The 15,541-nt window shown below is 50.7% G+C and overlaps 4 protein-coding genes across 4 annotated transcripts; 1 reads left to right on the plus strand and 3 right to left on the minus strand.

The window, feature by feature from the left end:
- Window positions 1-234: 234 nt before the first annotated feature.
- J4E84_005528 (uncharacterized protein) lies at window positions 235-1,265 on the minus strand (the record flags this gene model as incomplete). The annotated part of the gene is made up of 4 exons (XM_049388125.1): window positions 235-607; window positions 661-724; window positions 771-906; window positions 963-1,265. 4 exons carry the CDS (start codon window positions 1,263-1,265, stop codon window positions 235-237), a joined length of 876 nt encoding a protein of 291 aa, XP_049244365.1.
- Window positions 1,266-5,038: 3,773 nt separating this feature from the next.
- On the minus strand, window positions 5,039-5,383 carry J4E84_005529 (uncharacterized protein; the record flags this gene model as incomplete). The annotated part of the gene is made up of 1 exon (XM_049388126.1): window positions 5,039-5,383. One exon carries the CDS (start codon window positions 5,381-5,383, stop codon window positions 5,039-5,041), a length of 345 nt encoding a protein of 114 aa, XP_049244366.1.
- Window positions 5,384-12,375: 6,992 nt separating this feature from the next.
- On the minus strand, window positions 12,376-13,736 carry J4E84_005530 (uncharacterized protein; the record flags this gene model as incomplete). Its single annotated transcript, XM_049388127.1, has 2 exons — window positions 12,376-13,449; window positions 13,590-13,736. 2 exons carry the CDS (start codon window positions 13,734-13,736, stop codon window positions 12,376-12,378), a joined length of 1,221 nt encoding a protein of 406 aa, XP_049244367.1.
- A 232-nt stretch (window positions 13,737-13,968) lies between these two features.
- On the plus strand, window positions 13,969-14,736 carry NOP16 (Nucleolar protein 16; the record flags this gene model as incomplete). The annotated part of the gene is made up of 2 exons (XM_049388128.1): window positions 13,969-14,078; window positions 14,133-14,736. The coding sequence occupies 2 exons, from the start codon at window positions 13,969-13,971 to the stop codon at window positions 14,734-14,736; spliced, it is 714 nt and encodes a 237-aa protein (XP_049244368.1).
- Between the last annotated feature and the right edge of the window lie 805 nt (window positions 14,737-15,541).

Below are 15,541 nucleotides of genomic sequence, written 5' to 3' on the forward strand. Positions count from 1 at the left end.
AAAGGCTATATCGGCAAGGTGCGTTCAGGACTACAACGGCCGAACAAAGAGATGCAAACTTCCTGTTGCGGCACTTATGCCGACGCCGGGAGATGGCTGATGCGGAAGGACAAAGACACAGATGCAAGCACGTATTTACAGATAGGTTAGTGGATATTGTGAAGTCGTTGCCATAGCTATGGGCGCGTACAGATGTCAAAGTCGCGGATCGATCTGCCAAGACTAAAGCCGCGTCTAATTCATAGGGTTCCCAATAGCGAATTCCAAATCTCGAACGACCTCTAGCGACCCCATATTCCGATCATTCGCAACACCCGGGTGCGTCGTAAGGAAATCATCGATCCTATTCCTCATCTCCAATAACGTCGGCCGTTCACTCGATTGCCATGCCAGACACTCGAACGCCAATCGCTTCAGATCCTCGCTGTAACGTTTGAAAGTAGGAAAGAAATACATGTCATTCCACGGGTCATCGTCTGGGTCGACGATGGTTCTCAGGTCGCCGGCGAAAGGTACAGTTACGTTAAATTTCTCGACAAAGCGACATGGCCCTTGGCCGAGAGGGGGGAAGAAACCATTGCTGAGTAATGAGTAAAGTACTGCACCACTAGGGTTGTAGTTAGTAAAATTCGAACGGTTATTCTATGGTGGTGTACGTACATCTGCCATACATCTGTCTTTTCGTCTAGGGGTACTACCCCAGCGCTTTCTGCTGCGTCGTTGACTACAAACTGGTGTTCCTGCATCTAATTAACTTTGTAAAAACATACGGATTGTAGCCTTGTTACTCACAGGCGCAAATCGTTCGTCTTTCATTTCCCTGACATACTCATATGGGTTGTCAGTTGCAGGAGCACCCATGTCCGTAAACGAGAGGCCGAAGTCTGCCAAGACGAATGTTGGGTACTGGGCCGGTTAGCGCACACGATCTCCAACGTATCCTGCGAAGGTTGTTCACAAACCTCATTCTCGTTCTCCTTATCCGCTAGCTTGATGAAGATGTTGTCAAGTCTTATATCGCAGTGTTTGATCGGTTTCCACTCAGGTGTGGTGTTCTGCACACCTCCAATACTGACCTGGCCGAAATGCAGGATCTGACACGCTTGAACGAGCGAGCTAGCAATTCTCCAGATAAGGCCTTCGGATATCTTCTCACACAATCCCGCCTCGCCGGGCACCGCTTCTGAGTCACGGTAGCAACCGAACTCCTCATCCCAGTCATAATCAAGCCCTGGTTCCTCGCCTTGGGTATAGAATGTCTTCATTCTGGTGCAGTGCTTTTCTAAAGCATACCAAAGATTGCCGCCTTCGTAGTAGTCGAAGAAGATGCGATAACGCCGCTGGGTCATCATCAAGCGGTAACCATGATGTCTGACCAGAGTTTCATGATCAGAACCAGCGGGCTCATCGTCGCTATCAGATACCCCGCGACCGTTGTCGACTAGCTGGTGCATGTGGATCTCGCACGGCAAGTGATCTCGCCAAAAGCAAGGGTCACGCCATTGGATCTTGTCAGGCCTCGCTTCCTTGATAACCATCCGCTGTTCTTTGTCAGCACGCTCTCTCAAACCCGAGTAATGATCCTATGCCTGAAGTCACATACCCTTGATATGTTACCTTGGGCATCACTTTGACACCACAATCCCGCACAGCCAGAGGCCCCAGCGCCGAGAAACCTCTTGTTCTCCCAGTTTTGCTCATCTTGGATTGGCCAAAAGAATGGCTTTGTAGCCATCCAGTCTGCTCTAGGGCTCTCCTCAAACACGTCATCCTTGATGGCCTCGATCGTAATTTCCGGACCGATAGAAGCGTCTTCTGGATCTGCGTGCCACGGCCTGTTGGGCCAAAAGCTGCAAGGGTAGGGTTGAACTGGAGGAGCTGCCGGATGAGCTGCCAGAGGAGCTGCAATGACAGGAGCTGCAATGACAGGAGCTGCAATGACAGGAGGCGCAGCACCAGGTAGCTGCCTAGTTGCCCTTGCTAAGTTTACATCATTTTGGGTCCATGGTGCGGCTGGCACCTGATGCTGTTGCAGCATAGGATACTCAAACCTCTTCCCAACTCTTCGAAGGAAATAGTTTTGAATGACCATGTCTCCATGCCACAAGGTCTGAGCAGTCAATCTAACATCATCTAATAGAGTAAGCTACCATCTCAGCATGCCCATCTTGGAAGGCTTACCCCTTGACCATCCTGGTCGGTGAGTCTGACACCATTTCTCGAAAGTCCTTTTAAAGTAAGGTTGCCCGGTTTTGTATGGTGGTCCTTTCGTCATGATGACGTGTAAGGTGTTTTAAGACTTCTGAAGCTATAGTGTAGTCCAGAAGGGGCTTTGTAGGGTGCATCTAGCTATTGAGAGTTCGCATCTTGAATCTCCATCAGCTTCTATACAGTTTGCCATATCTATGGCATCAAACATGGGTCTTCGGCACATGTTGCGCTGTATTTGCTTTGTGTATGTCTTCTGCCGTTGGGGTCAATGATGAGCAACAAAGGAACAAACCGACAAAGGCTATCGTGAGGCTGCATGCAGAAATCAAGCCCACAAAGAATACCAACTATTTGCTCAGTCATTACTTCACATTTTTACCTGCTGTTTACCTTATGTGACCTCCACTCAGCGTCAAAGCGCATATCGGGGGAGCTGTAGTGCTGCACATGTCCCGGTTCTGGATCAGGGGAGGAGGACGAGTCGCTTCATTACTCCCGAGCATCATAAAGCTTCGTTGCGGATCGACTTTGGGATATTGCAAACGCGTTGGTGAGTTTCTAGGTGGATCAAGCAGAGTGCCGTTGTCGCGTCGAAAGTACCTCCAGGGCTGGGTAGATGAGACAGCCATGACGTCATCACTCTCGAGAAAATCGCGATTGCAGTGCTGTCAACCCATCTTTCATCAAACAGCATCCGGGTCGACCTCGACGCCATCACAACTTTGACACGGGGTGTCGCGTGATCAGAGTAATTGAGAAGCGCCTAAATGGTATTCAGCTGGATATGCATGGAGGCTACTGAGCTTCGGCAGACCGCTACTCTTGACCCTTTCCAGTGTCGGTTCAGGCACGTCCACAACCGCTGAGATTTTGGAGAAGCTCCTCATCAGCGTGAGATGTCCTGAAGATGATACTTAGGCCCCACTGTCACATCATAGGGTCGCTTTGATACCCGCTTCAACGATGGTAATGCGTCACTCTTTGTTCCTTGGAACATGCATATGAAGTACATTCCTACAAGTAACCCGTGCACTTGTCATTCTGCATCAGGATGGAGTTTGGTGAGTGAAGCGATACCGCTTGTGTCACGGCTTTGTTCACGCTCTAAACACATACGATGAAGGATCGTAGATGAGTATTGTTGATCTCCTTTTGGATGCGCGTCAAACTGTCTGCACATCCTCAAAGAAGCCGAGATGCAGTAGCAATGGCCGGAGTACCAGGGTAGCGTTGGCCGTGTTATCTGGCGATTTTGGACGGATGCGCATAGTGGTGTTTGATTCAAGCTTGTGTAGTCGGCCTTTTCCACCACATCCCTACACCACTTGGGTGAAATATCTATGTCCAGACACCCTGGGTATTTCGTGCATATCAGGCACGCTGTGATCCAAAAGTACAGTGCCTAATATGGGTATTGACTAGTCTCTATCCTTTGGCCTAGATGTTGATGTGCATCTTAGGTCGGCCCAGCCATAGTGTTGTTCATTCCGTTGGCCCGTAACCAAGGCAGTATCGCGCGGATTTGCATGAAGGTGACTGTATCGCGGAAAGGATATCGATCGCATACGCCAGTTTGAGTAGCGACTTCGGTTGGGTGTCGCGCATCGAGACGGTGGGGATTTGGATATCTCGAGGTTTGCCGGAGGTTATTCGTGGGCCTGTTACGCTATGGTGTTAACATTAGGACAGTAGCATAATGAATCATTACCATGAATGACAAGAAGATCTCTGACCCAGTAGGGTAGCTGGTGCGCAATACAATCGGGTCAGATGTTGTAGGACGTTACGCGTTTGACGTGTGGGGCTGCTGCTGTCGACAGACCAGCCTGTCTGAAATATAACATATGGCATCGTGTGGCATACGACTGCGACTTTGTCGTTTCAAGAGTCGCGTAATCTCTCGAAGTTCCGTGTTAGGCGCGCCATGCAGACTGCTACGGCGTGTGCATAGCATTTTGCGTGATTTGGAGCGTCGCGTCCGCAAGAACCTTGGAAGCCGGCGGAAGACTAGCGGACCAACTATGTGTTGCGTCTCCGGAGGTAGCGTATCGCAAGACCAGAGAGTATTAGCTGAGATGTCGCAATGTGTACACAGCTGCGTGAGGTGTGGAAGGCGGGCTTGATGCTGAAGAACGCGCCGCGACGCGTGACGCTGTTGAGCCCCACCAAGGCCAGTCAATCTTGGCATCATCACCTTCTTTGTCGTTTACAGGTACCATCTACTACACCACTTACATCATTTGCACACACTGCAGCAATTCGTCGCTCATCCCCTCATCTGTATAGCCTCGTCATAGGCTCTACGTGACTCTATAACTCATGTCAACGCTCGATGCGTGTTTAGGCATCGTCGCGTCTCCATTTCTCTCGCAACGGGACACTGGCCGTCACCCTTCGACAGCTTCAACACTAGGTGATTGTCAGGAACACACGACGTGAGCCTTTCGCCAAGTTATTCGTAGACGCTACATGAAGTCAACGGCTATACGTTCGTACACAACCATGCCAGCAAGTTCGCATAATACCGCACGTGCAGCACAGCCTCTCGAATCCGAAGTTGAAGTTGTAAAGGCACCCTTACCTACGTACCCCCCGCATGTCATGGATGGAAAAGCGCTTGCGGATGATGTTTAACATCTCAAAGATACGGTATCCCTAGAACTTGCGCTTGCATTACAATGACCAACTAGAAACACCGTTTGAGATTGGATCTATGCAATAGTCTTACTGTTGCTGGTACAGTAGCTTCAAATCCGACGTTTCCTTTTCGTCCTGCTCATCTATCTCAACAATCTCATTTCTGGTATCCACAAAATCATGTTCTCGGTCAATTCTCCTGTGGACTATCCCCCTCGTCCTTGGTATCTTTTCCCTTGACCTTAGGCTTCAATGTCACTGTGACCATCTTACGTTTCTCTGCTCCGTCACTTGTATCTTTCGGCACCGGCGTGGCCATAAACTTGAGTGAGCTCTTGCCCTCTGATGCTGCACTCTGGCCGCTCTCTCCACCTCCTGCTCCTTTTGCGTTGGAAGCTTCGGCGTCATTGCTTGGCGCCTTAGGGCGATAGGCGTGTAGTGCTGTGCTGTAGCTGTAGCTTGAGCTAATATTTTGTTCTTCTTCGGACATCTTCTTATTGTCGGGGTTGCGGTAACTGTTTGATCCTGAAGGCATTTTGGGGATTTGTTTTGGTTTGAGGGTCCCTAGGTATCTTGTATCCGAATTATTCGAGGGACGGGGAGTAAATCGCTGAGATTGTCTTATGGCTGCCACTGAATACAGCGTGTAAGGATCGATGTATCGATGTGAATTGATATAGAGGCTTGATACCGAAGGAGAATAGTCCTGAAACCTCAATTTATACTACACCATGACTCCGCGAATACGTGTGACTGTCGCGACATAGTCACAACATGTTGTAATCATGCTCTGGAAACCTCCGAATGTTGTCACAACTTGAGTCCTCGAGGTTAGGGCCAATGGTCGACCGTATTTGATGACGTTGATTCAAAGGAACCAACGCACCGCTTCGGATTTCTCACGTTATAAACTGGACATAATGATTTCTTTTGTTGGTGGATTAAGAGATATCTGTGTATTTTTAGATTGAGGTAATGTGAGGCTTAGACTGTAACTGCCAGCGTCAAGTCTCGCCAGTATGAAGAAGGTCCTTGGTACAGCAGATATAGTGCACGCGTGTACCTTTTATATTATACTGTGACCCTTCGTGTAACCATTGTCAGTGGCATACCGCCCGAGTTGTGGCTGGTGCGCTGCAGTCATGACCCGGGAGGACGTGTGAATCAACATTACTGGGCTCACTTTGTGATCTTTGGGCCCTTAAGCGGGGTTGAGGTCTATGACTTTAGCTCAATCTTCAGCCGATCCAATAGCTATCCTGGATCAATCGAATGACTGATAGCTTGACTTGCTCTCCACAGCTCGCATACTGGCGACGGCTGAAACCCACCATATCGCGTGACTAAAACCTGAATGAAAAGTATGATTTCTCGCTCAACCTCGTCGAACGATGAAGCTACAGCCTCCAAGTACGTCCCCCTTATCTCATTGTTCACATCCATGGTAGCCTTGTTGATGTTTAAGAATCCTAAAGTCTCGCTGACCTTCTGGGAGTCGTGTGGCTCGCCAGAGTGGAAAGCAGAGTTATTGTGTACGCAGCTTCCAAGGCCGCAGGTTGCAGATAAAGATCTTGCTATCTCTAACGTCATGTAGCTCAAAGGTACCTGACCGGATGCGATAGCGGATGTTGGGAGGTCGAGGAGCAATGTTTGAAGAATCAGTTTCTCGTAGCTACACACATCGATAACGGCAAGTAAGTCGAAAATGGGAAGGCGTGCCGATGAAACAGTTCAGCGAACGCGAAATTATCGACATTTTTCACTTCAAACACCGCAAAACACTGTGTTGAAGGACAAGGATTATGAGCGATAGTCGTGTTATCCACATCGCTGTCCAGCTATTTGTCGATGCCGCTCCGAAATACGCCAGGGTAATACTCACACTCCCGTAAGCGGGTGACGTCCTCCGATGGGGGTGTATCTTCACACGCGGTACATAGCTGGTCGAGAGGCTTGAAGTCGTACATAGTGCGAACCCGAGAGAAGCCCAAGCGCTGGTTACCTTGACGAGCTTGTGAGTGTTGCGCTTGGTCTTGTCGTAACTGCGCTAGCGAGTGAACCGCTGACTGACTCTTGCAGTCATCTTGCTAATGTTGTGTCGGAGATTGAGAAGTGTCTCGCGGGTAATGCGACTGAGAAATCCGCGATCCAGTGTAGGAATGCAAGGACATAGTGCGTGGTACCAGCTGAATATTGAAAGTCATGATGAATCTGTGGTTGCTAACTTCCCGGTTGCCCTTGTAACCGTGCAGAAAACTATTCGTCCTTCAATAAAACCCGGGACAGTCTCAGGAAGTCCTTATGACTAGCATCGCACGGATGATTTGGACCCTTACCCTAACAGAAAAAGAAGAGCCATCCAATAATGTAAGACCGTATTGTATAGCGTCCACACAAATTGTGAGCCAACCATGCTCGTGTTCTCTCAGTTCTTTGCATCCACTGCACCAAATGAAAAGTTGTTATGAAGGGTACTCTAGTCGAGCCTGTGCACCTCTGCAGAAATGAAAGTCCCGCATCTCTCAAAACACAGTCAGATATTTCCGGGGTGAGCTGGAAGCTTCCCGGAGTGGTGTAAACAACTCTCAGCATGCGCTGAATTACCAATCCTGTTGATGCCTTGCGCACCGTTATATGGAGCTCGACAAAGGTAACAGAATTGGAACTTGCATCCCTTACGGCGACCTGTTCAAGTCAGTATCAGTTAAGGAGCATTTGACAAGAACAAAGCTTACAAGTCATATGATCACATCCGTCCGTTTTCTCGATCTGCGCTCCACAGCCCGGACACTCTACTGAAGATCTTCCAACTTCGGCGACACTTGCTTCTTCTTGCTCTCTCCTGATGCGTGCCTGTTCGTCTCGTGCCTCTCGTTCGACTCTTTCGCGTTCAATTCGCTCGGTGTATTGTGTGCATACTTCATTCTCGTGAAATGGTATGACGGGATTGTGGGCAGTGCACATGCGAAATCCGCAAGCGGCGCAACGGAAGATCGGGCCTTCTACCCCGGTATCGTGGATCTGGCCTGATGGGCAGCCTTCAGCAAGGCAATATATGAAGCTTTTGTTGGTGCTGAGGTAGCTTTGCATGGAAAGCTCGTCGAATCTGTTAAATAACGTGAGCAAGGGTGAAACTACCACTTCTCATGAGTTTGGGTGTCTTACCGAGTGAACACATCTCGTGGCGCGTGTTTACGAACGTCTGCATGAGTCACTGTGTTGGTGCAACCGCTTGACGGACAAGTGACGCTTTCCCCGCTTGCCATCCGCTGGTTCAACCACTGAACGAAGCATTCTTGACAGACATCATGATCGTGATCGCATCCTTCAAGGCTTGGAAACGCTTTTACGGGGACAGAGTCTGCGCAGGAAGTGCACTCCCTCTCGTTAGACTGCTGCGTAAAGGTGGAGTTATGAGGCTCGTTTGCACTCTTCTCGATAACTGTTCTCGCGTTTTCCTTTCCTGTATCTCTTTGCTCAATGCTGGGATTCTTGATTTTACCGATGAGTTCAAAGTTCGAGCTGCCGTGTTGGATGAGACCTTCGGCGTCTGGATGCGACCAACCCGAATCCAAGCCGAAGAGCCCATCCAAGAATGCTCTGGTGGACGGCGATTCATCTGATAATGCGAAATTGTTTTTCCGCGGTGCTGCCCTTGAAAGTACTGTCCTGGGAAACCTGCGGAACCTTGATCTCGGCTTGGGCACTTCCGCTGGTCTCTTCTTTTGTTTCTTCTCGGGTATACTTGTAGTTGAGTCAATCGTAGATGAGGCTGGCATTAGCAGCCGCTTTCGATTTGACGCTGCCGTCTTCATCTTGTCCCGACAGCTTTGGCAGTTCTTCCAGTAGTTCTTCGTGGTCTTCTGCTTGTCTCTGATAGTAAGATCGCTCTTGCAGATGGTACATTTGGGTGGCGGGTCTGGTGCTGCAGTCGGTGTGGAAGGGTCGGCCATGCTATCAACGATGGAACTTGAGGTGGCCATCGTGTCCATGTATCTGAGTTTTCGAACAAACTGTTCTAGGCTCGCTATTCAAGTTTCAGGTAAGATCAAGTAGGCTTCCTGGATGCCGAAAGAGAGGGTAGGAAGCACAGTAGGTCGTAAGGCACAAAGTTCTTTTTATGGGTCTGTATTTGAGCGCCGGGTGAGTGAGAATGCCATCTACGCTATCGTACCAAGACCATGTCAGGGTGAGATGAGAACATACGGTGAGGGTGTCGCAATTGGTGCTACTAGAGGCGTTGGAATCGTACGGTGAGCAATTCGTTGCTGATGGCGAAGTTGAGAACGCAGAAAGCCAACAGGAATTAGACTGGCAGAGTCTGAACGTATGACATTTCGTCGTTCCCCAAACCATCTCTCAGATGCGCATTGATCACAAATGATGTGGCCATGCCCGCAGGACTTTCGACTTTCTCAACCGAAATGCATCGCGGGGAAAAGCACCAGAAAGTTCCCACCCGTCGACATGGCGAATCCTTTTTGAGTGGCTCTCCAGCAAGTTAATGAGCAATGCCTCACTGGATACTTGCTAGAATCACGATATCGTATCGGGAGCAATCCCTCCCGCATGCTCAATGCTTCAACTACCGGTCGACGTGAAGACGCATGATATAATCCCAAGACTGCAACGCCGACCGTTTTAAGCGAAAATACAGTCTGAATTTCATCGCCCTCAGGTTATCGGAAGTGACGGGCGTAGATGCGTAGATTCTCCTAACTCAAATTGTCGCGCTGCTGCATGCCGATGCATGGATATCTAGCACGCATCGCCGCGTGTGGAAGGCGTCGGACAAACTACACAAACTCATCGTGCTGATGATGCTAGGTGGCGATGTGCTGATGCCGTATCGATGAATGTTGATGCAGAGACGGCATGAAGCGATGATGAGAGATGGTGTTGCAGTAAACCCTGACGTCACGCGCTAAAAATGGCACCAAGCGCGAAAAAGACGCGCTGCCTCCTCCGCGGGAAGGTTAAGCATTGAACACCATTACAGAACGTGTTTTTCATGGCATCGCTAACTTCTCGGATCTATCTCGGCGGGGTATTGGATATCATACTCTAATCGTATGAGCACGGCATGGAAAGCTTGCCAGGAACTGCATCCTAAATCTCATCACGACATTTATGGCGATGCCGAAGACCTAAGATGCTTGCTAATTACAATATGGGAAATTGGAGAAACGGAGAGCTGTGGAGATGCAGAGTCCAAAATCCGAGGCGTAAACATAGGCAGGTTGTTGAGTATATGTAATGTTGATATTCTTCTATGTCCTCTGCTGAGCAGACTTATTCGCTTCTCGCAGCTCCTATTCTGTATCGTCACATATGAAAGGTGATCTGTACGCCCATATCTATCCAACTTCTTCTCTGGCACAAATTTCCAGCAACGTGTCAAGCCACATTCCTCCCTTTGCTTCTTCTAGTCCAACTCCCACGGCATCCCAGTCCACCCCCAATATCGCATCACCACAGTAACCCAGCCCCCACCACTCGACGTCCCAGCAACGTGATGGCCTGAAACAGAAGATTACTGAGATGAAATTCCCGTTCTTCCTCGGCCGCGGTTCACAAGATCACTGAGCTCCTGAGTGGCCGTGCAGTGCCGTTCTAGCCGGTCGTCCCCTGCGCCTCAGTCTTGGCGTACCCGCCCTGCACCGCCTCTTCACTGTTCCAGCCTCTTGGCTCATCTTTCTTTGGAGCATGCATGCGGGGTGTGATATTTGTGTCGTTGTACAGGGCGATGGAGGTTTTCATGTAAATAATTGTTTGTATTTTGTTGATGTGGATAGCTCAATCATGTTGTGACGACTTGAGGGATGTTTGTGGATGTTGCGCCTTCTTGCATGTGTCTTGGTATTCGACCAAGCATTCGTCTGCGCAACTTTCATATTGTGCTGTTACAGAGAGAGTTTCGCGGTCCATGTGTTGTTTCCTGCATTCGTCTAGGCAGGGTGCGGCGGCGAGGTATACGGCACAGCAGTGCGGCGTTCCGACTTCTTTTGTGCAAAAGGTACTCGTCGATTGTGGGCGAAGCGTGTTCGTGAGAGATAATATGAACTCGTCGGTGGCGTGTGTATATTTCGGTACTAGTTGGTAGAAGAAGATCGGTATGCATAGCAGGATCAGGAGTGTGGGTAGGATCGTTCGGTATCGTGGCGTATATCTGCATTGGGGTCGGGCAGTCGTGTGCATTTCGTTCTGCGAAATGATCTTCCCGTCGCACGCCAACTCTTTCATCACGTCGTGAAGTCTGATAGATAGATCTCAAGTGGAGGCCGGATGCCTGTGCCTTTTGTACGCAAGTATAGTCGCGATTCGCTAGTCGTCGTAGTACCAACACTCCGAACACTGGAGAACCAGAAGTCAGCCAAGGAGAAAGGTGGGATCTAGCACATTATAAGTCTGACAGCGGCATGACAACCATGCGGCCCATATGTATGACAGAGGCGGCGGTTACTCGGCAGCCACTTCGCGCTCGTCAAGACGGTAAGGCGGCAACGCTAGTGTGCAAGTGTGACTTAGTGACCAAACTGGTATGCTCCAAGATCACTCGTTGCACGCCTTACCCCAATTGTGCAGAAGATGAATCAGCTAGCCAATCGAGTGTCGTTCGTGCAAGCACAACTACGCCTAATCACACGATGAACACCCCCAAATGAACGTGCCGCTGACTGCCTGGTGTGGTTATGTAAGATAAGCGCGAGCTGAAACTGTGCACTGATCAGGTTTGGGCAAAGACATATCTCACAACGCACAGCCACGACCGCTGCGGCGGTCTCGACCCTGGCATAGCGGGAATAACCTTTGGGGGGACAAGCCCGTAATCCGGGGAAGTTTGGGCCCTGGGCGTGTTCAGTCGTGCAATGTTCGGAACTGAAGATACGTAGCCCGTCAGCACTACAATCTTGGAGGGAACACACACGGGCCTTTTGTGTAAGCAGCCGATTCCGGCTACCTTTTGCGAGAAGTACTCTAAATGCGTCATAGTGATGGTGAGTAGAATTTGATACATATGTGCCAAACCTACGTGGTGGTAGAGTTCGTTTCCAATGAGTCGTTAATATTGCGCCGGAACATGAGTTGTGAGCAAGGCCTAGACTCAGCTTTTGTGAAAAAGACCGAAGGGAGCATGCGACGTTGAGATAAGTTCGCAGAAGAGTTGGTGTACTGAAGAGCAACGCTGATCTCACGCTCCGCCTAGAAGGGGAAGTTTGCCAGACTGAAAGGCGCCATTGGGATTACACGTTGGCAACTCTGGCGCATTTACAAGATACGAGTTTGATCGGCGCCGGCTTATGCCCGCCGTGCGTTGTCGAGGTCAAATTCTAAGCTCTATCGGTTTGAAATTGCGCCATGCATGCCAACCTCGCAGATCGTCTAATAAACAGTGGTGAGAGCTACGGCAGTCTGAGAACGGAAATTCTCGGAGCGACCGCCAAGCTACCTACTCATGAGAGAATCTAATTCCATGAAATGCTACGGAAGTCAGCATTAAACCACAACAAGGGATGGCGAAACTTACTACAACATGATACCGGCACCGGTGAACATGGCGGCGAATTGCATCAGAGTCTTCCTGAGCTCTTGGCCTTTGTTCGGACCGGTCTCGAGGAGTTCAGGAATAACAGCAACAGTGCCAACATAGAGGAAAGTACCAGCAGTAAATGGCAGTAGCATGTCACCCCACTGCAGACTAGTGCCCATAATGCCAGGACCTTGGATGTCAGCAGAGGCGGAGCTGCCTCCAAATTCTTGGACAGCAATGCCAATGCAAGTTCCTAAGAAAGCGCCGACGGCGGTAACGAATTGAGCCCCCATAGCGGCTCGCTTGCTGAAGCCAGACTGTATGAGGAGAGCGAAGTCGCCGACCTCGTGGGGGATCTCATGGAAGAAGACAGCCACAGTCGTAGTAGCACCAATCGTAGGCGAGGCGTAGAATGAGGAGCTGAGGGCCAGACCGTCGGTGATGTTGTGGGTGAAGTCTGCAATGAGGTTGAGGTAACCACCAAGCTTGACACTGGCGTTGATCTCTTTCTCTGCTGTCTCTACGACAGACGATGTGCCGTTTGTGCCAGATTTCCTGGAGCGCACACCATCTTTGGAGCCGCCGACGTCGACGCCTGTTGTCTTCGCGGAAGCCTCAACTTTGTCGTGCGAGTGCCCATGCGAGTGATCGTGTCCGCCCTGGCCTCCCGTCGCAATTCGAAGTCCCTTGTCCATGGCCACGAAGGTGATGAAGCCGACCATGATAGCGACGCCCAGCAATAGGTTCTTGTTGGGTTCGACCATGACGAACTTGACCGAGTTGTGCTCTTCCTCGCCCAAGAAGATCTCAGGGAGCAGGTGGAAGAGGGTATCACCCAGCAGTCCGCCTACAGCGAATGCGACCATGACGGAGAGCGAGGAGGGGTCTATGTTGGGCGGACATAGTGCGAGGAGGAAGTTTGGCGGGCCTGAGATGTAGAGCGTCGCTAGCAGGGCATTGACTGCAGGGCTGCCAGGGAACAGAAAGGCGAAGATCTGGGAGGTGAGGGAGGACGTGGTCGGGTTCGAGGCTGCCTTGTGCTGGTTGAGAGCTTGCACAAGGGGACACTCCTAGCTGGTGTCAGTACCGCCATGAGCACGCGACATCAGGGTATCTAGACGATAACTGGTATCAAAGGAATGCGCTATGCTCTATCCGACCCAGGTGATGGTGCAAGAGGTTTAGTGAGGCTGGCGAGTGGAAGGCGTACCTGCAATTGCTCTTCAATCTCATGGGCGCTCAGGTTGCCTACTGGCACGCCGGTCTCGCCCTTGACCGCTGCAGCTGCCACGTTCCATCCCAGCACCCCGAGGAAGATTGCCAAGGACAGCAAGGTCCGGTTGCGCCGCGACACCATAATGACGCGTGAATTGGTTGGATGCAATATACAGGCCCTGATATTGGGTCGTGGGGTTGATGCTTCAGGGGTCTGTCCTCATGGAAGCTGGCCTGCTCGTGGGTACCTAGCCCGCCCGCTATCGATAACGCTAACGGAAAGTTCGCCAAAACTTTTGGAAGTTGCGACCGGCGCCTCTGCAACACCAGAGACAATACACTGATACCCTCGCAATCCTCCAAAACAACACAAAATGGGTCGCGAACTCCAGAAGAAGAAGAATCGGTCGTCCATCCCAAAGAAGCGCAAGAATGGCCCTTCCAAGAAGAAGATTCTGCAAAACCCCATCATAGCGAAGCACTGGTACGACAGAATGCGCCTGCCTCTGCGTTACCAATCAGACTGACACGATCGCAGGAACCAAAAAGAGACATTATCGCAAAATTACCGCCGTCTCGGTCTGACAGCGCGCCTCAATCACGCAACCGGTGGCACAGAGAAGACGATTGCCCTCCTCGGCCTCAACGATGAGAAATCTTCGCGCGCCGACACCGTCGCCAACAGCACAGCAGACGCCCTCAACATCGTTTCAAAAGCCAAGAAGCCCGAGAACATCGCAATCGAGGAGATCGAGGTCGAGCGCGACCCCGAGACAGGCGCTATTCTCAACGTAACAGGCACACTCGACAAGAAGGACAACCCGCTGAACGACCCTCTCAACGAGATCGAAGATGACAATGAGGAGATGGAGTGGAACGGCTTCTCCATGGTACCAGAGCGACCTGAAGAGGCCGAGAACCCAGTCATCCGGGAACTCGAAGAGGCTGCTATGAACGGCGCGAGGAAGGCACCCCGCGGACAGAGCCAAAGGGAGCAGGAGTGGGTGGAGCGATTAGTAAACAAGTACGGGGAGGACTACGGAAAGATGGCGAGAGACCGGAAGCTCAACCCCATGCAGCAGACCGCTGCGGACATCAAGAAGAGGGTCGCCAAGTGGCAGAAGGCGCAGAACAAGGCATAGGGTTGCGACTTATGTATGCATAGCAGGTGTTGTGGCGTTTCTGGGCACATTTGTCGCACTCAAAATTCGAATACCAAACATCAGTCTCGGCTTTGATCGGACTACGAAGGACCCTGCTCCCCATCGTTCAAGGCGTTTTGTGTTGGACAGGTGATGGTTCGTGCTCATCTCTCAGCGGTTACTAGACCCTGAACTGCACCTACCCCACGAGTTCTGAACTTGCACATTCATCCATGGATGCAGCAACCACCACACGCACATAGCGGACATTCTCATATTGAATAGACTGACTGCGATCGCGTCTAGGCACGTGTCGGACGAAGCGAACGAAATACGCAACAGACTGGTACACTCAGCGGGCAAAAGAGACCGATAGGTATCCTCTTCCACTCCATCCGGAAGTCACCGTCACCTCAATCGCGTAGACTAGACGAGAGAATCTATCTCAAGAGAAATTCGACGAGAAACCTCCCGCACAGCTCGGAGACAGTTCCTAGACAGTTCCTTTACCAGATTTCATCGGAGAAGGCCGTCTCATTGACCACCCGCGTACCCACTGACCAACAAGTAACCCAAGTCATCCCTCCCCACACCCCAGAAAGCTCTGCCCACAGATGTTACGTGAGCCCGAGGTACTCACAACTGATAGGTCTCCAGTATGGCCCTTTGCCACCCGCCGCGGAACCCAGCGGAATACCAGGATGTCTCTCACTAAGCGTTTCTGGAACAGCAGAATGCTTCCAGAAGTAAGCTCAGCAGCACTCATGCTTGTTTCCAACGAGGAATGACGTCGAACGCCATGACT

This window comes from Alternaria hordeiaustralica (genome assembly GCF_023758085.1).
Source record: "Alternaria hordeiaustralica strain BMP 2776 chromosome Unknown scaffold_9, whole genome shotgun sequence".
Lineage (NCBI taxonomy): Eukaryota > Fungi > Ascomycota > Dothideomycetes > Pleosporales > Pleosporaceae > Alternaria > Alternaria hordeiaustralica.